At 40.8% G+C, this 27804-nt stretch overlaps 3 protein-coding genes across 9 annotated transcripts in view; 2 read left to right on the top strand and 1 right to left on the bottom strand.

Annotated features, from left to right (window-relative positions):
* The window catches only part of LOC141766204 (uncharacterized), a 5567-nt gene extending 1029 nt beyond the window's left edge, over positions 1-4538 (top strand). Inside the window, exons 3-10 of one of the 6 annotated variants that reach the window (XM_074632859.1) lie at positions 243-296; positions 956-1015; positions 1494-1704; positions 1820-1977; positions 2064-2633; positions 3037-3226; positions 3316-3473; positions 3560-4538. In XM_074632859.1, the coding sequence (XP_074488960.1) occupies positions 243-296; positions 956-1015; positions 1494-1704; positions 1820-1977; positions 2064-2633; positions 3037-3226; positions 3316-3473; positions 3560-4324 (2166 nt within the window). In that variant the 3' untranslated portion in view covers positions 4325-4538. Of the gene's footprint in view, positions 1-242; positions 297-955; positions 1054-1493; positions 1705-1819; positions 1978-2063; positions 2634-3015; positions 3227-3315; positions 3474-3559 lie in introns of those variants that run through there. The other 5 variants (XM_074632853.1, XM_074632894.1, XM_074632875.1 and 2 more) reach the window with 5 other exon arrangements.
* A 938-nt stretch (positions 4539-5476) lies between these two features.
* Positions 5477-13353, top strand: LOC141766236 (uncharacterized). Of its 2 annotated transcripts, none has more exons than XM_074632912.1 (9): positions 5477-5580; positions 5909-5957; positions 6998-7051; positions 7960-8229; positions 8825-9032; positions 9148-9305; positions 9392-10549; positions 11433-11650; positions 12873-13353. In XM_074632912.1, exons 2-9 carry the CDS (start codon positions 5925-5927, stop codon positions 12940-12942), a joined length of 2169 nt encoding a protein of 722 aa, XP_074489013.1. In that variant the 5' UTR covers positions 5477-5580; positions 5909-5924; the 3' UTR covers positions 12943-13353. The 2 variants fall into 2 exon arrangements, with proteins under 2 accessions (XP_074489013.1, XP_074489004.1); XM_074632903.1 differs by having other exon boundaries at positions 5478-5580; positions 7960-8169.
* Positions 13354-13420: 67 nt separating this feature from the next.
* Positions 13421-27804, bottom strand: part of LOC141766199 (low-density lipoprotein receptor-related protein 1-like) — a 118064-nt gene continuing 103680 nt past the window's right edge. The window contains exons 67-90 of the mRNA XM_074632839.1: positions 27274-27399; positions 26523-26639; positions 25710-25816; positions 25487-25619; positions 25258-25380; positions 25041-25163; positions 23960-24100; positions 23733-23870; positions 23491-23610; positions 23084-23349; positions 22789-22970; positions 22560-22666; positions 21445-21564; positions 21122-21298; positions 20898-21038; positions 20630-20803; positions 19237-19398; positions 18952-19135; positions 18744-18851; positions 18558-18631; positions 17494-17587; positions 17316-17354; positions 16404-16548; positions 13421-15241 (exon numbers count right to left, since the gene is read on the bottom strand). Of these exons, the coding sequence (XP_074488940.1) occupies positions 15101-15241; positions 16404-16548; positions 17316-17354; positions 17494-17587; positions 18558-18631; positions 18744-18851; positions 18952-19135; positions 19237-19398; positions 20630-20803; positions 20898-21038; positions 21122-21298; positions 21445-21564; positions 22560-22666; positions 22789-22970; positions 23084-23349; positions 23491-23610; positions 23733-23870; positions 23960-24100; positions 25041-25163; positions 25258-25380; positions 25487-25619; positions 25710-25816; positions 26523-26639; positions 27274-27399 (3242 nt within the window). The 3' untranslated portion in view covers positions 13421-15100. The remainder of the gene's footprint in view (positions 15242-16403; positions 16549-17315; positions 17355-17493; positions 17588-18557; positions 18632-18743; positions 18852-18951; positions 19136-19236; positions 19399-20629; positions 20804-20897; positions 21039-21121; positions 21299-21444; positions 21565-22559; positions 22667-22788; positions 22971-23083; positions 23350-23490; positions 23611-23732; positions 23871-23959; positions 24101-25040; positions 25164-25257; positions 25381-25486; positions 25620-25709; positions 25817-26522; positions 26640-27273; positions 27400-27804) is intronic.

Genomic DNA, 27804 nt, shown 5'->3' with positions numbered 1-27804 from the left:
AAACATGTTCTAGTAGAAAAACAGAAATACAAGTATGAACCTGAAAATGAGCATGACATGGGACCTTTAAACTAATGTTGAACAACAGAACAGTATGAAGTACAACTGTTAAAGGAGCTGTGGTAATAATATGAATGTGTAATATTTAGCCTACAGTGACTGTGCTCATTTTAAAAAAATGTTTGTGTTTTAAAGTGTTTATTACCTCAATTGTTTTTTTTTTAAATTTAAATATCCTATAGTGCTCTGAGGGCAGTGATGATCAGCAGCCTTCAACATTTCTCAAGTCTACTGAGGTATTTTAAAACTGGTGCAGAGTGATATTTTTTATCCATTTCCAAGACATGTGTCAAGGTTGTCTGCTTAGTAGAGTTGTAATGGGTTGTCACAGCTGTGAGCTGTGTCTTATGATTGTTAATAATTAACATATATAGTGGGTGCGTGACAGAGCAGCTTTGCTGCTCCTGTCTGGACCTTTAAGCCTGCAGTAGGCAGAAATGTTTTTGGAATCATTGGGAAAAAACTCCATAATAATCTTTCAGCATATTGTAATTCAAGTGTTCTGGGAGAAAACTAGACTTCTGCACCTCCTCATGGCTCTGTTTTCAGGCTTTAAAAAATCTAGCCTGTGACAGGAGACTTTAGCCAATCACAGGTAATTTCAGAGAGAGAGAGCGTTCCTATTGGCTGTGCTACGGCTGGTGGGCGGTGCTTGGTATTTCCTCAGCTGATCTCAACATGGCTGCCGGGTCACAAACTTTCTAATTTTACAGCTAAACAGTACACTACAAGATGTTTCTGAAAACATTTGAGGTGAGAAATAGGCATTACAGTAATATAATATTTATTCATATTTGATCAGCGCTGCCTAGTTTGACCGTTTGATCAGAGTTTGAGAGTGATTGACAGCTCAGCTCTGATTGGCTGTTTTCCTCCGGTCTGTAAAATATTGCAGATGCCATCAGGGGCACCGGAGGACACCGAAGGACACCAGAGGACACCAGAGGACACAGAGGCACGATTTCTTTCAGCTTACCTGTCTCATGCACTACTGTTTGGATATAGTGACCGTTTTATAAAAATAACTTTTCTAATCAAATTTGCTCCAATCTCACCTACTGCTGCTTTTTAACTCACACACACACTCACTCACTTATGTCAGTTTTTTTCAATACCGTAGATCAGCAAAAATACGTGGTATGATAACTGTCAATTCAAATACCACTGCTTTAATACCATTAAAGCAATGCTAGTTTAGTGACTAAAACATTACCTCTAATACCATATACTGTACTATGACCTCCAGTGTCATATACAGAACATGCAAAGAACAAAAGTGACAAGTGACCACTGGCACAGTTGTTTCTGTTTTTGAAACTGTGCCAGTGGTGTCATCATCCACTTTCTAACCAGACCTTTTAAGCTGAATGGTAAGGAGGATTTTGTGCTATCCTACCTATTAATACAATGACGTTTAACTAACATGTTTTCAGCCTCTGATGACTTCATCAAAGAAGAAAGATGAAGAAGTTCAAGTTGCTCTCTCAGTCTGGTGGTCAAAGGGAGTTCATCCGCAGAAATATAAATCAGAACTGCAGAAAGTTCTTCAGATTTGGTTCAGCAACAACAAAGAATTCAAAGGAGACTGCACAGTTTTAGATGCTAAAGATGGGAGCGCTGTGGTACGTCTCAAACCCTTGCCAGGTATAGTATGAATTTCTAAGGTACAGTTAAATCGCACAAATATTACTGACAACAATGTTCTTTTCTTTTCTTTCTTTTGGAGGTAAATTCATTTTGTGTTTGTCTTCTTTTTCAGCCGCGAGTGAGCTTCAGAAACTGATTGGACAAACACTGACCAAGAAATATAAGAAAGTAGTCAAAATACTGTCTGTTAGTGTGACACTGCTGGAGACACAAATACCAGAGGATGCTCCTATGAACCTTCCTCCTTCATACGTGTCAGAGCCACAAGATGTATGTACTGTGTAGTAAATCAGTAGGAATGAACTACATTGAAAATGAATGCTTTTTACTAAATTAATACATTGTTTTGTATTCAGGAGCAAGTGCAACTGGGGGAGCAGAGTAGTGCAGCTTCCACAGCAGGAGAGGAGACATGTTCTGTCCCAGTGGCCCATTTCTGGTACTTGAACCACATCTACAAGGAGGAAATGAACCGTATAGAGAAAGAGAACGGAGTTAAAATGGAGGCAGAAGTAAAGGTGACATTTCAAGCCGACCGGAAAGATGCAGGCCCACAAAAAGCTCTCAACGAGTTCATTAGCCTTGTCCAGAAAAGCTTAGGTGAATCAGATGGCTCCCTTATTCCTCTCAAGAACGTAGATCCAGAAGAGTGGAAGGACGTGCTGAAAATCGCCCAGACGAAGGAGAACAAGCTTTTGCTTACTGTATCCTCTGAAGAAATGACCGCATGTGGGCCAATGCAGAGTCAAGATGCCATCAAAAAGTCCTTACATGCAGCAATAAGTACCAGCACTTCTGTTGGAGAGTCTACCTGGGCGTCTCAAGACACAAAGCTGAACACGAGCATCAAAGACCCTCTCGTCAGTACTGGACTTGCCATGGAGGAGAGCTACTGGAAGCTGATGACGACTTCCTTCAGTGAGCAGGTAGCTAAGATCAAAACCAAGTTCGGTACATATATATATATTATATTCTATTATCATATTGCATTGCAACTACGTCATCAACGCTATGTAAAACTGTAACGTAGGCTAATTAAAGCAATGCTAGTTTAGTGACTAAAACATTACCTCTAATACCATATACTGTACTATGACCTCCAGTGTCATATACAGAACATTCAAAAAACAAAAGTGACAAGTGACCACTGGCACAGTTTTTTCTGATTTGAAACTGTGCCAGTGGTGTCGTCCACTTTCTATTTTTAGAACAAACTATTTTCTAACCAGACCTTTTAAGCTGAATGATGAGGAGGATTTTGGGCTATCTTGCCTATTAATACAATGATGTTAACTAACATGTTTTCAGCCTCTGATGACTCCATCAAAGAACAAAGATGAAGTTCAAGTCACTCTCTCAGTCAAGTGGTCAGAGGGAGTTCAACTGCAGAAATATAAAACAGAACTGGAGAAAGTTCTTCAGAGTTGGGCCAACAACAACAAAGAATTCGATGGAGACTGCACAGTTTTAAGTGTCTCGGAAGATGTGAGCGCTGTGGTCCATTTCAAACCCGCTCCAGGTATAGTATGAATTTCTAAGGTACAGTTAAATCGCACAAATATTACTGACAACAATGTAAATAAATTTTGTGTTTGTCTTCTTTTTCAGCTGTGTGTGTGCTTCAGAAACTGTGTGGACAAACACTGACTAAGAAAGATAAGAAAGTAGTCACAATACTCTCTGTTAGTCTGACACCGCTGGAGACACAAGTACCAGAGGATGCTCCTATGAACCTTCCTCCTTCATACGTGTCGGAGCCTCAAGATGTATGTACTGTGTAGTAAATCAGTAGAAATGAACTACATTGAAAATGAATGCTTTTTACTAAATTAATACATTGTTTTGTATTCAGGAGCAAGTGCAACTGGGGCAGCAGAGTAGTGCAGCTTCCACAGCAGGAGAGGACACATGTTCTGTCCCAGTGGGCCTTTTCTGGTACGCGAACCACATCTACAAGGAGGAAATTAAGCGTATAGTGAAAGACAACGGAGTTAAAATGGAGGCAGAAGTAAAGGTGACATTTCAAGCTGACCGTAAAGATGCAGGCCCACAAAAAGCTCTCTCCGAGTTCATTAACCTTGTCCAGAAGTGCTTAGGTGAATCAGATGGCTCCCCTATTCCTCTCAAGAACGTAGATCCAAAAGAGTGGAAGGACGTGCTGAAAATCGCCCAGACGAAGGAGAACAAGCTTTTGCTTACTGTATCCTCTGAAGAAATGACCGCATGTGGGCCAATGCAAAGTCAAGATGCCATCAAAAAGTCCTTACATGCAGCAATAAGTACCAGCACTTCAGTTGGAGAGTCTACCTGGGCGTCTCAAGACACAATGCTGAACATTGGCACGAACATCAAAGACCCTCTCGTCAGTACTGGACTAACCATGGAGGAGAGCTACTGGAAGCTGATGACAACTTCCTTCAGTGAGCAGGTAGCTAAGATCAAAACCAAGTTCGGCGTCGACTTTAAAGAATCAGGCGTCAGCCAAGGCAAAGTCAAAGTCAAAGCTTGCTACAAAAGCTCTGGAGGAAACGTGTCAATGGAGAGCCACGCTGTCAGAGCTCTCCTTCATCTGTACCAGAAGACCGCCACAGTCAACATGCCATCAAAAAGTCCTTAAAGGCAACAAGTACCAGCACTTCTGTTGGAGAGTCTCGTTCATTTATGTGAGAGTCACAAGATGTATGTACTGTGTAGTAAATCAGAAGGAATTAATTACATTGAAAATTAATTAATCAATTGATTTTGTGTATATTTGCAAAGATTTCGGATCAGATCCAATGCTGTTTGTTTGAAGATGGTATAACAATAATAAAAAGATTTTGCACATCTCACTTTTTGCCTTTGTGGATCTGTTTTTGGGAGTTAGATTTAAACAGTTATATTTAGGATTTTCTTATAAATTGTATTTCAAAGTCTACTGTTTAGCCTACTTTTCAATATTATATTTATTGTTTTTTTGTTTCATTTTGAAACAACAGAACAAACATTCACAAATGTCCCCAATAATAACCTTTTTGGTACAAAGAAACTTAACAAACCTAATATTAATATAAAATAAGCCAGTATAGATACAGGAAAAACATATTATATAAAAAAAAATAGATAAATAAGTAAAAAACAAGTAAAAAAAAAAAAAAAAGTTTAAAAACAATAAAATAAAATAAAATCTATTTATATATACATATATACATACATACACATATATGCACATGCAGTATATACACATACAAAAACACATATACATATAATCAATTTTAAAAAAGTGTAGCCTACTTTTACACATGAATGGCAAAAGTAGTTTGAATCTTACCAGTCTAAATGTAATTACAGTTAGGGTGTTGTCTGTGTTTTATTTATTTATGTATTTGTTTTGATATTTTTTTTTTGTTTTCTCTACTTTTCCTTTCACTACTTATGTTCTTTGTATTTGCTTGTCTCCATTTGTGTTTGCCCTTTATTAGTTCCTAGTATTGTCTGTTTTTGTTGATATATATAAAAAATGAGGCATGATGCACACCCCACAGAAGTCTGTATTTCTGACATGCACATGCTTCTTAATAAAAATATTTGAAACGGAAAATGTAATTACAGATATCTAAAATTAGAGTTTTACCTAGTCAAAATAGAATGAGGGATATCTTGAATGAGAGTTTTGACTAGGTAAAATAACGTTGCAGATATCTCTAATGAACATGCTGTCTAGCTTTTAAATGTTAGGGCGTCTTGCCATATGACCATATATGGATACTAACACGGTGACGCACTAGATGTGGGCGGGGCTTCAGACAGTATAGCTCCTCTGTCTCTCTTGGAGCTACTTTCACTTTCCTTTACCAGGAAGAAGCAGCGTTTAAAGTTAAGAGCAAGGCGAAGGTAAGTCGACTCATATGCGTCATAACTTCATATTTTACCTGCTGTATGTTTGTTCAAACATTACACACAAAGTCAGAGACATAACGTTGTGTTAAAAGTGCAGGAAATGAGAGGAATGGAAGGCAAAGTTAAAGCCCATCAAAGTTAGCTTTAGCATGTCGTAACCGAAAGTGGAGTCGAGCGATAGCATTTGTTTTTAACAATATGTCGACATTTGACAGTTTTTATATATTAAAAAAAATACACCAATCACGCAATTAGTTAGTTGTTTGAACTCCAACTAACACTGCTGTCATGTGTGTCACAGTTGTTTTGCTCTGTGTTTCAGGAAGAACACTGTCAACATGTCAGGCAATGATACAGTGGAGCCCATGGACGTGAGTAGCTCTATCAGCCAACTTAAAGGTCCCATATTGTAAAAAAAGTGAGATTTTCATGTCTTTTTTATTTTAAAGCAGGTTGAAGTGCTATATAAATACTGTGAAAGTATAGAAACGCTCAATCCATGGAGAAATACACACAGCCCGTATTCAGAAACCATAATTTTGTGATGTCACAAACCTACGATATATAGACAAACTAGCTACTTATTTCAATATTTGGCAAAACTATACAGTGGGTGCTTGCAGCAATAAACAAACTAAAAAAAAGTTTGTCAACACACTTCCATCCACGTATACACACACAAAGCTGTGTAACCATACTTCATTTGTTTCCAAGACATTAGCTTAAAGGTGCCATATTGTAAAAAAAAGTGAGATTTTCATGTCTTTTTTATTAAAAAAGCAGGTTGAAGTGCTATATAAATACTGGGAAAGTATCAAAACGCTCAATCCATGGAGAAATACACACAGCCCATATTCAGAAACTGTGCCTTTGAAACAAGCTGTCAGGATTTCTGTAATTTTGTGATGTCACAAACCTACGATATATATAGACAATTTCACAGTTTTAAACATCATTCTATCATTATAAATATGTCCCAGTTTGTTTCTGGTTGCAGTGTATGTGAATGACATCACCTGACAGGAAGTAAACAGGAATCCAAGCCGTTGCCTAGCAACGCAATTCCGTGGAATTCCACTGAAATTAGCTAAAACTGAGCGTTTCAGACAGTTTAAAAACAGGCATATTCATTCAGACAGTAGGAGGAAAATAAAGTTTTTTGAACATTACAGCATGTGAACATGTTCTAGTAGAAATATAAAATACAAGTATGAACCTGAAAATGAGCATGATATGGGACCTTTAAACTAATGTTGAACAACAGAACAGTATGAAGTACAACTGTTAAAGGAGCTGTGGTAATAATATTAATGTGTAATATTTAGCCTACAGTGCTCATTTAAAAAAAATGTTTGTGTTTTAAAGTGTTAATTACCTCAATTGATTTTTTTTTTATTTAAATATCCTGTAGTGGTCTGGGTCCAATGATGTTCAGCAGCCTTCAACATCTCTCAAATCTACTGAGGTAGGTGTGTGTGTGTGTGTGTGTGTGTGTGTGTGTGTGTGTGTGTTCAGTAACTTCAATCAGTCTGGTGAAAGTCCAGTTTTTATTTTAAAACTGGTGCAGAGTGATTTTTCTAATCCATTTTTTTTATAAACTATAAACTGATTTGTAGAAAATCCAGGTTGAGTTCCAGCAGACCTGTACTGTTTTTCTGTATGTGTAATATGAGGGTATGTGAAAGTGAAAGAATGAAAATGAAGGCACAAGTTCCAAAGATAGACTTGTCCCTAATAACAACAGCCTGTTGCTCTTTGCTGTGTTAAGGTTGTCTGCTTAGTAGAGTTGTAATGGGTTGTCACAGCTGTGAGCTGCGTCTTATGATTGTTAATAATTAACGTATATAGTAGGTGTGTGACAGCGCAGCAAAGCTGCTCCTGTCTGGACCTTTAAACCTGCAGTAGGCAGAAATGTTTTTGGCATCATTGGGGAAAAAAATCCATAATAACCTTTCAGCATATTGTATTCAAGCGTTCTGAGAGAAAACTAGACTTCTGCACCTCCTCATGGCTCTGTTTTCAGGCTTTAAAAAATCTGACCAATCACAGGTCATTTCAGAGAGAGAGAGCGTTCCTATTGGCTGTGCTCCAGCTGGTGGGCAGTGCTTTGTATTTCCTCAACAGATCTCGACATGACTGCCGGGTCACAAACTTTTTCATTTTACAGCTAAACAGTACACTACAAGATGTTTCTGAAAACATTTGAGGTGAGAAGTAGCCATTACAGTAACAGAATGTTGATTCATATTTGATCAGCGCTGCCTAGTTTGACCGTTTGATCAGAGTTTGAGAGTGATTGACAGCTGCTCAGAGACGGCAGGCTCCAGATCAGCTCTGATTGGCTGTTTTCCTCTGGTCTGTGAAATTTTGCAGATGCCATTAGGAGCACCGGAGGACACCGGAGTACACCAGCAGACACTGGAGTACACCGGAGTACACCAGCAGACACTGGAGTACACCGGAGTACACCAGCAGACACTGGAGGACACCGGAGTACACCAGCAGACACTGGAGTACACCGGAGTACACCAGCAGACACTGGAGGACACCGGAGTACACCGGAGGACACCGGAGTACACCGGAGTACACCAGAGGACACCGGAGGACACCGGAGAACACCAGAGGACATCGGAGGACACAGAGGCACGATTTCTTTCAGCTTACCTGTCTCATGCACTACTGTTTGGATATAGTGACCGTTTTATAAAAATAACTTTTTTTAATCATATTTGCCCCAATCTTGCCGACCACAGCTTTTAACTCACACACACACTCACTCACTTATGTCAGTTTTTTTCAATATCGTAGATCAGCAAACATACACGGTCTGATAACCGTCAATTTTAATACCACTGTATACCGTGATACTGTTACAACCATACTGCTTAGGTCATATTCTATTCTATTATCATATTGCATTGCAACTACGTCATCAACACTATGTAAAACTGTAACGTCGGCTAATTAAAGCAATGCTAGTTTAGTGACTAAAACATTACCTCTAATACCATATACTGTACTATGACCTCCAGTGTCATATACAGAACATGCAAAAAACAAAAGTGACAAGTGACCACTGTCACAGTTTTTTCTGTTTTTGAAACTGTGCCAGTGGTGTCGTCCACTTTTTATTTTAAGAACAAACTATTTTCTAACCAGACCTTTTAAGCTGAATGGTGAGGAGGATTTTGTGCTATCTTACCTATTAATACAATGACGTTAACTAACATGTTTTCAGGCTCTGATGACTCCATCAAAGAAGAAAGATGAAGTTCAAGTCACTCTCTCAGTCAAGTGGTCAGAGGGAGTTCAACCGGAGAAATATAAATCAGAACTGCAGAAAGTTCTTCAGAGTTGGTTCAACAACAACAAAGAATTCAAAGGAGACTGCACAGTTTTAGATGCTAAAGATGGGAGCGCTGTGGTCCATCTCAAAACCGCTCTAGGTATAGTATGAATTTCTAAGGTACAGTTAAATCGCACAAATATTACTGACAACAATGTTCTTTTCTTTTCTTTCTTTTGGAGGTAAATTCATTTTGTGTTTGTCTTCTTTTTCAGCCGCGAGTGAGGTTCAGAAACTGATTGGACAAACACTGACTAAGAAAGATAAGAAAGTAGTCACAATACTGTCTGTTAGTGTGACACCGCTGGAGACACAAGTACCAGAGGATGCTCCTATGAACCTTCCTCCTTCATACGTGTCAGAGCCTCAAGATGTATGTACTGTGTAGTAAATCGGTCGGAATGAACTACATTGAAAATGAATGCTTTTTACTAAATGAATACTTTGTTTTGTATTCAGGAGCAAGTGCAACTGGGGCAGCAGAGTAGTGCAGCTTCCACAGCAGGAGAGGACACATGTTCTGTCCCGGTGGCCCATTTCTGGTACGTGAACCACATCTACAAGGAGGAAATTAAGCGTATAGTGGAAGAGAACGGAGTTAAAATGGATGCAGAAGTAAAGGTGACATTTCAAGCTGACCGTAAAGATGCAGGCCCACAAAAAGCTCTCAACGAGTTCATTAGCCTTGTCCAGAAGTGCTTAGGTGAATCAGATGGCTCCCCTATTCCTCTCAAGAACGTAGATCCAGAAGAGTGGAAGGACGTGCTGAAAATTGCCCAGACGAAGGAGAACAAGCTTTTGCTTACTGTATCCTCTGAAGAAATGACCGCATGTGGGCCAATGCAAAGTCAAGATGCCATCAAAAAGTCCTTACATGCAGCAATAAGTACCAGCACTTCTGTTGGAGAGTCTACCTGGGCGTCTCAAGACACAGTGCTGAACATTGGCACGAACATCAAAGACCCTCTCGTCAGTACTGGACTAACCATGGAGGAGAGCTACTGGAAGCTGATGACAACTTCCTTCAGTGAGCAGGTAGCTAAGATCAAATCCAAGTTCGGCGTCGACTTTAAAGAATCAGGCGTCAGCCAAGGCAAAGTCAAAGTCAAAGCTTGCTACAAAAGCTCTGGAGGAAACGCGTCAATGGAGAGCCACGCTGTCAGAGCTCTCCTTCATCTGTACCAGAAGAACGCCACATCACCTATGAGGCTCCCCCAGTACCACGGTGCCACCAGGTTCAACGGCTCGCTGTCAGAGGGAGCCGCCGGTGGACCTGTGTCGAATGGACAACCGGGATACGGCGCCGATGCACCCGCAGGAGGCGGAGCAGCAGCAGCAGGAGGAGACGATAAAGACGAAACCTGTTCTATATGCATGGACAGATTTATCAATAAGAAACAGCTCAAGTGCAAACATGAATTTTGTGAAGAATGCCTGAAACGTTCAACGGAAACCATGGGACCCACCTGTCCTCTTTGCAAAGATGTGTTTGGTGTGATGGAGGGAGACCAGCCAGACGGAAAAATGACGTGGCATTCTGGTTCCTTATCCCTCCCTGGATTCAGAGACTGCGGCACTATAACCATCAACTATAATATGGAAAGTGGAATACAGACGGTAAATGCCTTCATTTGTATATTTGGAGTCAGTGGGCCTTGTGCAAGAACATTTTCATATTCTTGTCTAAACTTTCTCTTACTTTTTTGTCGTACCGTGGGCTCGTACGAGTTCAGCAAACGCTCCTTACTCCCGAAAACTCTGAAATGACCCGCGTAAACATGATGAATGCCACCTGTGCATATATGAGCGCGCGTTCATGAGAATTGTGAACAGTCTGGCTGGAAGTGGAGAGAGGAGAGCCCACAGCCGGCCTTTTAAACCACTCGCTTGAAGGCTGGAACCAATCAGCTGCATGGATTCACCGACACTCACACACAATCAATCAACCACTCAGCCAAGCTCACCTGCAGCTCGTCACACACACACACACACACACACGCACACACGCACACATAGCACAGAGCACATTAGAGCACACACACAAATACAGAGATAAATGTTCATACATCTGGGTCGTAACATGAGGATATCGTTAGGCTATATGAATACATTTAGAATTATATTATAATTCAATTGTCAAACAGAATAATGTCAACATAATTATGAAGTGTAATTTATAAAGGATTTTCAAACTCAAAATTGCTTCAAAATAATGAAACATACAATCCATTAGTGAAAAACCTTTGATAACAGCAGAATAACTGCACGCGACTCCTCCGACAGGTCTGGACCATCATCGTAAATTGTGTTCGTACATAAGAGAAAATTCAATATACAAGAAAGCTGGTGAATGCGACAAGTTCTCCTAAATCACTCGTACGGGCCACTTAACGACGACTCTGTTCGTACAAGTGGTTCTTGCATGAGGCCCATTGTGTCAATTTTGTAACTTTTATGTTAATTTCTGACTTGGTTCTCACGTTTCATTCTCATTTTGCAGGAAAAGCATTCAAATCCTGGACAGCGCTATTCTGGTATTAGCAGAACAGCATATCTGCCTGACAACAAAGAGGGCAAAGAAGTGCTGCGCCTGCTGAAGAAAGCGTTTGACCAGAAGCTCATTTTCACTATCGGTACGTCCAGAACGACTGGGATGGACAACCAGGTGACCTGGAACGACATCCACCACAAGACCTCACCCTCTGGTGGAGCAGAGAGGTAAGATAGCCAGAGCTCTTAGTTCTTTTTAAGTGGAGACAACACAGGCAAAAACAGAGTTTTTCATGCACCGGTCAATTTTTTGATTTTTGGGCTATTTTTCTCCCTTAAAATGTCTTCTTTCAGACTAGTGGAATGAAAACATCCAAAATACACATTACGTGTTTATTGTACTACTTTGTCTATTTGTGTCTGTAGATTTCTCCTAAATTCACCAAAAGTTAGCATTAGATAATGCCTCATTTGCATATTTAAACATAACATTTCAGAAAACTTGTAATACAAAAAATAGTTATCTTAATGTCAGTAATCAACTGGAGAAGTTTCATGCTGATATCTATTAGTTAACATTTTTTTGTAGCCTATTTACGTGTCGTGTCTTGCAAAATGTATGGAATTTTACAATCCATATCTTTAAAGGTAATTTTCTCAAAAAGAGGTTTTTCCTCAGACTCTGAGTCAGAAATCTCTACTTCAGTAGCACTTACATACACCAAACTTCCCGGTTTCATTCCTGTCTATATTCTGAAGGTTTTTACAGAGAGGTTTGTTTATATATCATTCATAGCCTGATTTATAGAACACTTTATTCCTGAAAACATGGCAAAAATTATCTTTTTTATGGCTGTTGACAGTGTTTTTTGATTTATGGAGTGATAAAAAAAGATATCAAAAATCCCCTTTGTAAAATCCTTTGACTCTAATATGTCAACAAAGTTAAACAAGAATTTTTAACCTGGCTGTTTGGGTGACCAAATCGTTGAGGGCTGGAGACGAGGGACATTTAGACATTGGACATGAGGTAACCAGAATCAGGGACAGAGCCGGAAAATTCCACCAAAAAAAGACTTCATTTAAATAAATTACCAGCTATTGGGAAATAGCGGAATATAATTATTAAATAATGTTTATAATGAAGTAATTTTAGATACATTTTGAGGTAAATATTGGGATAATTTGGCAGTAATTCCAAAGAAATTTCAAAGAGGTTACTTGCTAATGATCACCTAATTAACATGAAATTTGCAGACCTGTAAAATAAAATGTTACCCAGAAAACTTATAATTAAAAAAAAAATTGACTTAATGTCAAACTGGGGAAGTTTCATGGTGATATCTATTATTTTGGGGGTGTCTCTATATATTCTTTTTTGATGTTGATGATTCTTTCACTGAAATGTTAAAGTTATATATTAACACTTGTTCATACTGTGTTTCCACAGTTTTGGGTATCCTGACCCGAACTACCTGAGCAGAGTCCGGGATGAGCTGAAGGCTAAAGGCGTCGAGTGAAGACTTCGATACAAACTGGATGAGGAGAGTTGGTTTCACACAAAAAAATATTAAGATGATTATGCAAAACAAGCAATCACTGAATGCACATACTGTTGTATACAAAACAATGTTTCTCTTCTTCTCTTATAATGTTTCATATTATCAGTAAGGGTCACTTTGAGGTGCACTAGGCAGCATTTATAGTTTAAGATTTCAACATGTATTATCTTCACTTATTAATCATAACTTTCTTTAACGAAGGATTTCCTCAATTTTTTTTGTTGATTGATACATTTTCTCAACTTATAACAGTATAAGAATGAGAATATAAGAATATAAGAATTTGCCTCAATAAATTGAACTTTATATGTAAAGTAAAGACGATTTGATTTACTGTTTAACTGCCTAATAAATGAATAAATCAGCCCACTTTGACTCACAATAGTCTTCACTTTATCAGCACACACTGTGAAAATAAAACACAAAACACATCGGCTTGTTTTCTGTACAATTTTTAAAATTTTATTTATAACAATATCTGTTATTTAGTTTGTAAAGTACTCCAGCAAAAATTAAACATTATTCTCTTTCCAGAAGAAAGTCTGAGCCTCCATGCATCGTGTACTATAAAAGCTATGTGTCATTTTTCATTAGAAAAAAAACAAAACAAGGACTAAATTAAAAAAAACAATTCTGAAAATGCATGTATGATTTTGCAAAAATGTTCTTTAGGTAAAATGATTGTACTTCTCTCTCTCAATTAAAGACGAAACATATACAACAGCATAAAATAACACTTGCTGACAGGTAAGCAAAATAAAAACTTGTTATTGTAGTTACATTAAAGATTGGTGTTACTTTTTTCCACATGCATTAAGATATGGCTGACACATTTCTGACAGGAAGCAGCATTTTGAGACAGAGGCTGAGCGTAAGGACGTGTCAGAGCGACCAGAATGGTAGCATTAGCAGCAGCAGGGCACAGAGGAGAGTGAGAGATCAGAAAGAGAAATGCTGAAGACCAAAATGAACATAATGCACTTAAGACTGAGTCATTACAAAACTGTGAACAAACGTACAGACTTTGATCCTCTAAAGGTAGAAAGATTAATCTACTCACAAAGCCAGATGGATGCTATCTGGTCTTTACAAAAAAAAAAATGGACTGGAGAAATAAACAACAAATCATTTTTTTCCTTCGATTTTTTTCCCATAATTGCAGCCTCCCTTTCCTTCTGAAGGAAGACCCTTGTAACAGACACTAAACGGTGCAGACATGACACTATCCACCTCTTTCCATCTGTAATCTCCACCCACCACTCCGCCTGGAATGTTTAACCCACGACCAACTTCCTCCAACTCCAATAATCACACACCAGAAACGCCTCTCATCCTCTCACTTCAGCAACACAGGAGCTCCAACTGTCACACGATGTGATAAAAACAAACATACCTGTTGTGCATCTCACGGCATCAAGCCTACAGTATACACTATACCGCAAAAATGTGAATTCTGTGCAAGGAAGACAACACAATCATTTCATGAGCATTGTTCTCTGAGAAGAAATTATGTGGAAATACTGTAGTTGCCATCTGGTACTGACATTTTACATGTGCTATACACAAACGGTGCTATCACGAATCCGTCTCACACAATCCTGCTGAGGAAACTCCAGCAAAGACAACATTATGTACCGATTTAGAAAACTTTGAGTTTTGCCTTTCCCGCTCAAAGTCAACACAAACAACAAACAGTTGGCACTGGTGAAATGGAACAATGTTTTTTTCTTTTCTATACAATTCATACAAAAATAAAAAATTAAAATTGCTCCGATGATAGCATCTTTTCTTCTGATTTTTCTTGTTTCCATTTCATTTTGCACAGAGGTAGTGGCTATTTAGGTAAAGGGTAAGGGACAAAGTGTAAATTAAAAATCTCTCATAGAAAATGTTATTCATTTTTGACCAGAGGAATCTCAAAAGAACAAAATATAATACTGCAATCACATACAAAAGTAGTCCTTCATTTTTGTACATTTTATACAGTGTTCACACTTTTTATCAATTTTTCTCTCACACTTTTTTATCGATTTTTTTTTTGTTTGTTTTTGTTTTTCTTTAAAAGGCAAGAAGAGGGTGTGTGTTTGGAATAGCGTGATCCAGGCCAACGGACCGTCTATGTCAGGGGGTCCACGAGGGGCTCCTCGTCTCCACGTGATAGCAACTCCTTCTTCTCGTCTGTGCTGGCCAGAGAGTTGCGGCTGTTGTGTGCTCCCATGTACAGAGTGGCATATACCGGGTTTGTGAAGTTGGTGGGCTGGAAAGGGACAAAAAGCATCCATAAGATATGATATATAACACTTTATAATAACCATTATTAATAAAAGGTAAATTGATAGTTTATTAAACTTAAGTTAATAAGTTAAGCATATTGTTTTATGCTAAATGCAGTACCTGTGTGTGTTTCTGGACAATATTTGTAATTGGTTTGTGTTGTTAATTGATTTCTAATAATAAATATAAACATGCATTTGCATAAAGCAAGCATATTTGTCCACTCCCATGTTGATAAGAGTATTAAATATCTGCCAAATCTCCCTTTAAGGCACATTTTGAACAGATACAAAATGTGCGATTAATTGTGATTGATCATGTAATATCATGTGATTCAATATTTTAATTGATTGACAGCCCTAGTTAATAGTTATTTTACTGTTAACAAACAATGAAATGATAATTAATAATGTTTCCTAATAATTAGTAATGCTATAATTTACGTTATTTTAACAGTTTGTTGTTGCACACCTTATAACACTTTATAAACTATATTAAGTATTTGTTAATGGTTAATAAATGGTTTGTAAAGCATCTATAAACATTATTTGGATGACTATAATAAAGTTGTAACTGATGATTTTAATACCTTGTTAAATGGTTAATTAATACTTTGTAAAGCATCTATAAACATTTTATAGATTTTTTTTTTTGACACAAAAACGGTCCGCCAGAGTTCGACATCTGAACCACGCCCATAGCAACGGTCTGTTATACATAGCAACGGTCTGCTATAAAGAAAGAACAGGCCATAGAACGCCGTGATTGACCAATCAGAATCGAGTATTCAACAATAATATGTGTACGTGTAATAATATGTCATAATGTGTGCAACAATAAACTGATAATAAATAGTTTACTAATATAATCAGAATATAATTGTTATCCTCTCTTAACAGCTATTATACAATATATAATTTATAAACTATTTATTTCATATTACACAAACTAATGATAAAATAACAGAAATTATACTATTACTAATGTCTGTTTGTTAACAGTAAAATAACTATTAACTAAGGTTTAATTAAGTCATCAATTTACCATTCATTAATGATGATTATTATAAAGTGTTACGGATATATGAGTGCAGAGACTACAACGTGTGCATACTGTATATAAGCATGCCTGGTATTGTTCTCTACCTTGTCTGGGTCCAGCGTGAAGTCTGCGTCTAGCAGCTCCCCGGCGTCGTCATCCGGCTCGCCCTCGTAGATCTTGTAGGCCGGGTTTCCAATCTCAACATTCATGGCCCCGTTGGTCATCCTTTGGTGCTGGAAGCCCTTGGCCCTACACAACATATGAACAGAATAGTCAGACCTTTGCGTCTTACTCGAGGTTATACGAGCCTAAACGGTGCAAGCGGGGACACAGCCACATTATGAAGGGAGGGAAGAGGCGTCACATGACTCTCACCACCACCCAGGCTGAGGGAACTAAGCCACGGCACAGGCACCAACACCAAACCCAGCATTCATGTAGCCCACGACAGATCCAGACACAGAGGACCTGGATACAGGACTGATAATCTATCTTTTAAGACCACAATAGATCCTCTTAAAATATGTCTGCCATGTCTATGGTATCTACTTCTAAGTAAATGCTGGATTTTTCACGTTGCATTTTCCAATCTGAGCTTGGAAGAATGCTGCCACTCCGTCCATCTCTCGCAATGAGAGACACTACCACAATACAAACCACAGCACAGTACAGTACAGGAAGTACAACATGGCACAATATGATGGACAACGGTATGACGGATCTACAGCACTGTATGTGCATACAGACAGATCTATTCAATGCATCTCTTCAATAGATCTGCCCTGGAGACGCTCTGAAGGAGGCCAGTTTAAACAGGAGAGACGCTGTAGGAGCGGGATGAACTACAGCTCCCATGAACGTCTGAGAGAATGGTGCCACATTCACCACAGGACCAAACACTGCACAGCAACCAAGACTTATGGGTACGGGAGAGACAGAGAGAGAGAGAGAGAGAGCGTCAGGATGCAGAACTGAATGAGGGCATGGAAGGAAAGAGTAACCCTGGCAACCGTTACCGCAAGCGTCTGGAGCCGGTTTTGCCGAGCCGGCTAGACCTGAGGAGCAGAAGAGATGCCATTACAGAGAGGAGAGGGGAAAGTGCAGACGGAAGAAAGGACAGAAGGAAGAGGAAGGAAGAGGGAATACAAAGGCAAAAAGAGGTCTTGACTGTTTTAAATGAGTGTGTTCACTCACCCTCTCATCCTTCTTCTATACCAGAACAACGCTCCCGCAGCCAGCAGAACCAGCAGCAACAGCAGCAGCACAGGGATCACTATGGAGGCTGTGCCTACACACCCAAACACACACAAACATTAGAATGAGGCCCCCCAGAAAGTTCTGCTTGCAGCATTGAGTGTTGTTGAGAACCGCGGTACGGCTGCTTGTACCCGCCAAATGTGAAGTTGAACGGATGAATTATTTTATTATTTTGAGATAATAAAGGGCAGTCATACATACACAGACAGAGAATACTTCCTTTATAGTTAAATCAGTGGTTCCCAAACTGGGGGGCGGGACCCCTAAGGGGAGCCCAGAATTATAAAAGGGGGGGCACAGCAAGGCTAAATATGAATGATGCATGGTAGGTACTGCACCGGCCTGCGTGGGGGCTTGAGAATATTTTTAATCTACAAAAGGGGGGCACTGCAGAAAAGCTTTGAGAACGACTGGGCTAAATGATGCTGCTACAGCGCCACCTTTTGGCCAAATGGCACCAAATTTGTCACTCAGACATCATAACTACACACATGTCAACCAAATGTAGTTAAAATAGCAAAAAGTGTTATATATATATATATGACATTTTTTTGTAATATAAACCCACAGCATTTGAGCTAATTTTGAGGGCCAGCTATAGCAAAACTGTATTGAACATCAACAATAACTTTTTCCAGCTTGGACCAGAGATCAAAATATGTAGGAGTAGTAGCACAAATCAGATTTGCACAAAATTGAAAATGGTGGAAAATCTGTCTAGACGCAAATGGGCGTGGCTTATATAGATAGATTTGTCTGGACCCATAAAATCCAGGGGAAAAAAATTGTTTATGAGACTTCTGGTTCAAAATTTACAGGCCAACACGTAAAGTTCATTGTTAAAGCGCCACCATCTGGCTAAATTGCACCACATTTGCACTCCCTTGGGTCCTGAGCAATACACCCTCCAAGTGTGAAGTCGATCGGATGAGCACACAGACGGACGACAGATCGACAGAGAGTCCTCGCTTTATAGTTAGATGGGAGAAGAATCAACTTACGTCCGCCTGACCCTGAGGCGCTGTCGCCGGTGGCTACAGCCTCACAGCGATGCCCCGCCCAGCCAGATGAACATCTACACACACAAACAAGAAGAGAGGAAATAGACATATGCATGTACGCAATGACACATTGGAGATATTCAACCTCAAATGATAACAATTATGGATGAAAACACTGCAGCTCACCTGCACTCTGGGAGGCCGCTGGCGGCGTTTATAGAGCACTGGCCGTTTGCACAGTACTCGTTAGTATCACATGTGTAACAGCTGGGCTGGACTCTTCCATTTTTGCAGCTGTAGGAGACAGACGGGACAGATTGTGAGTAGCGTCGACAAAGACTAGACGACTTTGCACGTGTAAGTTTGTGTGTGTTGAGTAAATGATGTGTCTTACCGGCAGGTGAAGTCCCCTGTCGATGTGAAACCGTTGCTGGGGATACACTCGCCGTCACGACAATAGTGACACCTGTCAATCTCACATGTGGTGCCGGTGTACTGAGGCAGACAGCGGCACTTTTTGGAGCCACTTTCAGTCTGTAGACATGTCCCTTTGTTCAGGCAGTGGCCTTCACAGCTTCCTGCTCACACACACACATACGTGTACATGTAAGGGCACTGCTTACTGTGTATTTGAACATTTATAAACTTGCATGTCATGCTAGATAGGGGCAACACTCACTGTACTGGCACTGGTCGCCCAGGAAGTCGGCGGGGCAGCGGCAGGTTGGCTGGTTTCCGACACTGACTGAACAGTTGCCTCCATTTTTGCAGTAATTCTTACAGGTGTGCAGGTTACAGTTTGGCCCTGTAAAGCCCGTCAGGCATCGACAGGTAGGAGAACCTGTGGGAGGAAACACATATGAAGGGATAAATAGATGGAAGGCTAAACAGGGATGATGAGAAGGAAGAATGTGTCGTATTACTGGCCAACAGAAACATAAATGTGGTCTGCAAAGCCATACTTTAGCCTTTATAGAGTTACTCAAACTTTGTATTCAAAGGGTAACTTTGGTATTTTCCAACCTGGACCCCATGTTTTGTGTCTAACTGACTAATAGGAACAACAATTTCTGAAATTGGTCCAGTATTGAGGGATAACACTGTAACTGGCAGCTGCTCACGGGCTGTCATTTACCTCCACTAAAAGTGCTTGTTTTTGCCATGACAGGCTCTGATTGTTTTTATAAGTGTCTGACAACATTATGGAAAGAGTCTCGCTCAAGGAGAACTCTCGTTGTGAAATCTGGCGAGGTGACGTGTTGCCGGAAGACAACGGTGGGATAGTGGAATATATCCATGCTGGAAACGCTAGTTTGTTGTGTTGGAGTAAAGAAAGCGTAGCTAAATGTTATTTAAAAGATTTTCTATGTCATGGCTGATTATTTAGATGATTTCGACAATGTGGTTGAGGTCTTTGAATTCGATGGCCGCGCGTATTTATTTGAGCCAGAGTATACGGATATTCAGATTTCACAACGAGACTTCTCCTTATGCGGGACTTGAACACAATAACAAACACACCGGATCAAGTGAAAGGTCAGAAAAACGTCTAATTTCTCACTTATAATAACAATCTAACAAACTTAAAAATAACAATTTGAGCCTTTCAATGGCACAAACAAGCACTTTTAGTGAACGTTACATTGACTTGCCCCCTGCAGCTCGTTTCACAGCTGCTGGTTAAAGCGTTATCCCTCAATACTGGATCAATATGCCCTTTTCACAGCAGCCACGTTGACATGTCATTGCAGGGTAAACACAGATGTAATTAATCACATTAACTGTTCGCCCTGTTTCATTTAGAAGAGATGCAGATAAATAAAATGGGACCATTCATTTCATCAATTACACCTGTGTTTACCCTGTTATGACATGTCAGAATGGCTGCTGTGAAAAGGGCCTATTTAAAAAATTGTTGCCCCCATTAGTCACTCAGACACAAACAGATGGGGAAATAGGTTGAAAAAAAAATACCAAAGTAACCCTTTAACTTCTATTATCTTATACTGTACAAGCAAAAAGACAGATGACACAAAAAATGCCAAAACCAGCTTGTAATGTCCAGATGTTACCTGTAGGGGAAGGTGTGCATGTGCCTCCGTTCTTGCAGTAGTCCCTGCACTGGTCAATCTCACATCGGTCTCCTCCATAATTAGGCTGGCAGCGACACTTGGGCTGCTTGTGGGCATTCAGGAAGCAGCTGCCTCCGTTCATACACTGAACCAAGCAGGGACCGCTGGGAGGAGCTGCAGATGATGGAAGTCATACACAATGAGTTCGGATGCAGGTGTGTGTGTGTGTGTGTGTGTGTTCTGTGTGTGGTAGTGTGTGTTTACTCACAGATAGGAGACAGCGTGGGAGTGGGCAGCTCCACACATGTGCCGTTGTCCAGCGTGCGTCCATTGGGACAGATGCAGACTGGTCCGCTGGGGCTCAGCAGACACAGCCATTCACATTTCTTCCTGTCGCAGGGATTAATCACTGACAAAGACGGAGAGAGAGAACCAGTATTACAAAAACAGGAACTAGGCATCTCTTCTTCACTGTCCTTGTTTTCTACTCACTCTCGGGCTGCTTGTAGCGGTGGTACAAAGATATATCGGTGGCGTGGTTCATGCCAGTTGTCAGGTTCTCAATGGGACCTCTGCCAAACTTATTCACTCGGAAGACGTAGTTGTTGATGTAGGTGACGCCGTAGATGTAGTCCTCGAAGATGTCGATGCTGAAGGGGTGATGGATCTCTGAGTGGAGAGACAGAGGAGGCATGTTATGGAAGCTTCACAGACAGTATACATGCTAAAATACACATCGTTGCATTGTCCAACCACAAAGACTGATCATTGGTATGGATTACAACATGTATGGATTACAGTATGTGCCACTCAACTGTTCTTAATGCTGTTTACAGCCACGACCACATCGCTGCCATTCAGCCTCACACTGCAGATCACGGAGAGCTTAGCATCAGCCCAGAACAGACGTTCGTTGAAGAAGTCCACCGCTAGACCTGTACGGGGAGAGAGAAAGAGAGAGAAAGATAGAGAAAGATAGCGAGAGAGCAGTGTTAGAAAGGTTTGAAAGATTAAAGATTCACACTTTGTATTTAGAATAGAGCAGATGATTCATCCTCATCCTCCACACTCTACCATAAATAAATGAAACTTTCTGTTATGCTGGTTTTCACATTACCATACCGCACTACTCTCATTCCCACTATAAACCAAAGTCTCTCTATCTATATACAGTATGTATGTATATATGTATATAAGTAACTGTATATATTGTTTTATTCTATTTCATTTTATCCATTCTAATTTAAGTATTTGTATATGTGTGTTGTGTGAAGGGGCTACAACTTACATTTCACTGTGCAACCCTGTGTTATAAAAATGACAAATAAATGAACCTTGTAACCTTGTAAGGAGAATAAGGGTGGGGGAAAAATCGATACAGCATAGTATTGCAATATTTAATAATAATTAATAATAATATTGTATCAATACACGGCCGTCAAATATCGATCTTTTATTATATAAACTACTAACTTCTTAACATTCCAACGGCTATTCTGTCTCTCAGGTTGTAGCGGGCTCAGACTTTAAGCTGGAGTGAAAAAACCTAAGGAATCGATTGGTACGATGTCATGTTGGCTTGTCGGGAAGAACGCTAAATAACGCTTCAAAGTTGCGCTAAAATTTGGTGAGGAAAACTGGCATGGCCATTTTCAAAGGGGTCCCTTGACCTCTAACCTCTGAGATGAACAGAGTGAAAACTGTATCTTATTAGATAAAACAGATGTTGACAAACTGCCTCATTTGCAGTTGAAAAAAGGTAATAAATCGTTATATATCTTATCGCAATACTCAGCATATCGCAAAAGGTTTAAAATCGCATTGTAGATCGTATCATGACTTAAGTATCGTGATAACATCGTATCGTACGGCCTCTGGTGTTTCCCACCCCTAAAGGAGAAGTATTTATGTATGCGTGTGCATGTTTTACCAGTCGGCCACTGGATGTTTTCCTCCACCAGCGTCTCTCTCATCGTTCCGTCCATAGCAGCTGTTTCAATCTTGGGATGGTTCCCCCAGTCTGCCCAGTACATTTTCCTAATGAACGACATGGAAAAGCTCCATTTATGATGCTGTTACCACAATCAAATCAACATTTTTTCTAAAAGTAGCTCATTTTTCCTGTGTCATCACGCCCCGGTCTCCCAAGACCCGCTCACCCTCTCTGGGGGTCGACCACAATGGCATAAGGCTCATCGATCATGCCGGAGATGAGGGTTTTGCGGTGGCGTCCTCCAGTTAGCTGGGCCACCTCGATGACGTCTCTACCAGAGTCGGTCCAGTACAAGTTCCCTGCCACCCAGTCCACAGCGATGCCACGGGGCATCTTCAGATCAGGGATCTGAACACAGAGACGGAGAAACAGCACTGAGACCCTCCAAAATTGGACGCAAATGACCTGTCTTGTTCGTGTTTACATTATATGCAGGCACAAGCACATATACACATGCTTACCTCTACGTTCGTGACCCTCGATTCACTTTGGCGTCGGTTGCGGTTGCTATTGGGGGAGGAGGAGGAAGAAGGCAAATCATAGGAGGAGATCCGCCCCGTGTGCCAGTTTGTCCAGTAAATGCGGTTCTCCTTGATATGCAGGTCCATGGCATCGATGCGCACGTTGGCATCGCCCTGGAAGACCTGTTCATAGCGCCAGTTTGGCATGGAAGGGTCCAGGCTGCGGATCTCACTGTCGTCGGCGATGTAGAGCACTTGTCTCGGAGCTGGGGGTGCAGAGGGAAAAGGAACAACCGGATCATTGTAGTAGAGCAGAGATGTGAGAAATGAAGGCAATTCAGTGGACACACAGTTCATACAGAAGCTTGGAAAGCTAAGATGCGTAATTTTTTGGTGGAAGTACTCACCATCAGCCTTGCAGGTGTCATTGATTCTGGTGAAGTACTTGTGGCAGCTGCACTTGTGGGAACCCTTGGTGTTGTTGCAGATGTGGGAACACACTCCGAACTGCGTACACTCGTTCTTATCTGTGAAACACCCCGAGGCCACATGATCCTCATTACACATAAAGTCTCGTAGAGCAGATTGTAACCCCCCAAACACGAAAAGACACGCGCAAAATGAAGCAAAAGGGCAGAGAAATCCGTACCTTCACATCTGTTTCGTCCGTTGGACTTGAAGCCGGGTTTGCAGGAGCAGAAAGAGTCGGTGCCGTTCACCAGGCAGTGAGCTTCATCTCCATCTCCACACACCGTCCTGTTACTGCGGCAGTCATTCAGCACCGTGTCTGCAAGCACAGGAACAGGTCACTCAGGCATTCACACCGACAGCCTCGCAGAATTTACATTAACACATCTATACTGTGACACAACACACCTTTCTTGTTGCAGTTGATTTCATCAGAGCCATAGTCCTCGCAGTCATTGAAGTAGTTGCAGCGCAGGACAGAGCTGATGCAACCGCCATTAGAGCACTGGAACTCATCTTTCTGACATACTGGTGTGGGAGGAGGTGCTGCTGGAGGAGTACAGGGGTCACAGAGAGGTCATTACCTTCATTACGTGCACAAGTCATCCCGATCCATGACTTAGAGTCCTATCCTATTGCAATTTAGAGTGCTTTCACGCCTGTAGTTTGGTTCATCTGGTCCAGACCAAGGGAAATTATACATTATTGCATTTTAGTTCTGGTCCGGTTCCTGTTCACTCTGACTTTTTACAAACGGACCAAGAGGGATAAACATGAAGTTATACAGACTGACAAGTAACTTGTTGATTGGGCAGTTGTGGCGATTATCATCCTGCATCATCAGGATCCACCGGGGGAAATCAAATTCTGGTGACTGACAGAAGTTTATGCAGCACTTTAACGCTCCCAGATGACTGGTGCGAACGCTTAGTCCGAATGTCGGGGAGCGTAAGATCAGCGTACTGTGGGATCGCTGTCCCACTTATTAGTGGAGTTAATGAACTGACAAAGTGCAGAGTCGGATACAGGCACAGCAGTTTTATCCACACTGACATGGTTTTAAATACAGAGATCACTTCTTGAACAGATTTCACGATCAGCACATGAGTTCATTTGTAGTTTAGCTTTTGAAATCGTGCTAAAATCAAATATCTGCTATCATAAAATCCTGTAGTTTGTTTGTTTGCTTTCACACCACAAACGAACCACACTAGTGTCCGCTTGGACCATCTTTTCAGGCGGTCTTGGTTCAGTTATTTAGTCTGCACCAGAGTCTGATTGACAGCTTTCACACCAGCTCAAATGAACCGTACTAACCAGGTAAATAGACCTGAAGTTGTTTTAACCAAACCAAACAGGTTAGGTGTGACAGCTCCCTTAAATAAAATGCATTCTTGAATTGTTAATGTAACTTTACAGTGAATAAGTAAGACTTTGTCTCTCTTTGAAATGATTGAATAAACTGACAAACAAGGGTAAACAAACTCACGGCAGTTGACTTCATCGCTGTCGTCCCCACAGTTGTTGACGGTGTCACAGCGTTTCGACAAAGGCAGACACACACGATCGTTATGACAGCGAAACTGCCTTGTGGGCGGGCACTGGAATTTAACTAAGGAACAGAAGGAGAGGAACATTAAGAAAGAGAGAAGAAGGTATCAAATGGTCTTCATGAATACTGGCTGTTGAAACGCAGTGATTCTCACCACACTCCTCTGGATTCTCATCTGAGTTGTCTCCACAGTCGTCCTCGCCGTCACACTTCCAGCCCAGGGGTTTACAAAGAGTGTTGTTGCACTGGAACTCATCCAGGGGGCAGTGTCTACCCGCTGAAACACGGCGGTGAGAGAAGAGGAAAAAGAGGAATAAATGACACACAAACATCTGCTGCTGATACATAAGCATCCAGGAGACAAATAAGCGTGTGTTTCTTACCACCACTGTCACATTTCTCCTCATCGCTGCCATCCAAGCAGTCCACATCGGCGTCACAGCGCCAGCGGATGGCGATGCAATGGCCGTTTTTGCACTGGAACTGATCGCTGTCACACTTCACATCACAGCCATTCTGGACCAAACCAAAGAGTTAGTAGTGCCTCTACAGTGTGTCAAATTTCAAAGCAGAATGTCAGTCAGGAAGGAAATGATTGATCGTTACCTCGTCTGAACCGTCAGCACAGTCGTGGTCCCCATCGCACTTCCAGCGCCCGGCGATGCAGCGACCATTTGTGCAGGAGAACTCGCTCTCCGAACACTGACGAGGCACTGAGGACAGAGAGAAGACAGCTTAGGAGGCTGAGAGAGGAAGATCGAGCAGGGAACAGAGAGTAGAAGCGAGGAGCAAGGAGAGGCGTTAGGGAAAGGGAAAAGAGAAGAGAAAGGTGGGAATAGAGCAGACTGCAAAAAAGAGCACAGGGTTGCTCTGGGGAGAGCCAGACGTACATGAATAAAACAAGGCTGGTAATTCATATCAAAGGATTGACTCATGGGGCACAGAGGTGGGGATGGTGCAACAGTCTGTACTGCATGTAGTGGAGGAGTAAAGGAGCTACTGGGGTTGAAAAGGAAGGGAAAAGGCTCACAGAACAAAAGAGAAGCTGGGGGGGGCACACAAAGGACTGGGGAAGCTGAGGTTGTGGATGGATTGAAACTGTGAAAACACCTACCTCTGGCTCACATCAACAGGCCAGTGTGAAATGCAAAATAGACATGAGATGATGTGAGATGTGCAAATGGCCACAGAACTCATCAACGCAAAAAAGAAATCAAAGTCTCAACCATGCGTGTAGTTGAGTCAATATAACGGACAAACACACAGTGAACGGTGATACGTTGCTTACCAGTATAATCCGCTGCATCTGAACAGTCTGCTTACAGTAGAGCTCATATTATATTATAATTATTTCATACAGGCAGTGAGCTGTGGTTGTGTGAGCGAGCAGCAAAGTAAGAAAAACAGATGGGAACCTACCACACTTGTCTTCATCAGAGTTGTCACCGCAGTCGTTGTCGTAGTCACACTGCCAGCGGCCCGGCACACAACGGTTGTTCTTACAGCGGAACTGGTACGGCTCGCACGTCCGCTCATCTGAGCACCAAACAGACACGATAAGTACAAGCGCGGTCCTGTTACCAGACCAAGGTTATTATAGTGAGCTAAAACTGAAACTAAAAATAAAAATAAATTAGCAGTGAAAAATATTGTTAGTGAACTGACACTAAATGAAAAAACGATACCATTTAAGAAAGACTAAAAGTAAACTTAAACGATATTGCTTAGGTAAAAAACTAATAAAAATAAAAATAAAAGCCAGTCAGTTTTATTTTTTTTTTAGCTATAATATATCACTACTTAAAAAAGGAGACAGCATGAATTTCCGTCAACTCTCGTGTGTCATTGAACCACAGAAATTGAACAGACTTGACCTTCCAGGATGTGGCACTATACTGAAATTGCTTCACATCAGACACTAAAGTAGTGCGAAAATGAAACATTATGGCCATTCCTACACAGTTCTAACATGTATTTTGTAAGTATATATCTAAATACTAATGACACATTATACCTGGCTCTAACAAACAACAAACAAACAAACTAAACCTTTTCTTAAAAACTGAAACTAAACTAAAACTAGCAAACGCACTCTGAAAACTAACTAAAACTAAACTAAAATCAAATTGAAATGTCAAAACTACTACTACCACTGCCACTCTGTCCTTACCACACTCTTCCTTTGGCTCGTCTGAAGCGTCTCCGCAGTCATCCTCTCCGTCACACTTCCAGCGTGCCGGGATGCAGCGCCCCGAGTCCTTACAGCGGAACTCATCCACGCCGCATGTCATTTGAGCTGCAATAAAGAGGATTTAATGGATTAGGCGCACTGACACTAGACGTGGTAATACAGGCTTATTCACTCGGTTTATGTAACAGAATTAACAGATAACAAATAGATAACAATGTTATTATTAAGCTTCAATAATGACCAACTGAATAATCTGCTGTGGCTGTTTCTGTTTTAAACTCCAAAAGCCAGTGCAATATTCGGGAACACTTCATTTTGCAGGTCTGTACATTTTATGGTAATTAGGTGATAATTATCAAGTAACCTATTTGTAATTTCTGCCAAATTACCCCAATATTTACTTTATCGAAAATGACTTTATGATAAACATTATTTAATAATTATATGCTAAAATAGCATATAATGGTTAAAATAGGGCCCTTAGGCTTGAGAAGCGGCTGCTCTTCATCG

The sequence above is a fragment of the Sebastes fasciatus genome, chromosome 1, assembly GCF_043250625.1.
Source record: "Sebastes fasciatus isolate fSebFas1 chromosome 1, fSebFas1.pri, whole genome shotgun sequence".
NCBI lineage: Eukaryota > Metazoa > Chordata > Actinopteri > Perciformes > Sebastidae > Sebastes > Sebastes fasciatus.
Note: the sequence above shows the minus strand (reverse complement) of the source record. Positions and strands in the feature narration are given on the sequence as shown.

Bases quoted from the DNA above. Each gene is read 5' to 3' on its own strand.
- LOC141766236 (XM_074632912.1), top strand. From the start codon at position 5,925: ATGTCAGGCAATGATACAGTGGAGCCCATGGAC. The intron at 7,052-7,959 runs GTAGGTGTGTGT...GAAATTTTGCAG, and splicing joins CATCTCTCAAATCTACTGAG to ATGCCATTAGGAGCACCGGA. The intron at 10,550-11,432 runs GTAAATGCCTTC...CTCATTTTGCAG, and splicing joins TGGAAAGTGGAATACAGACG to GAAAAGCATTCAAATCCTGG.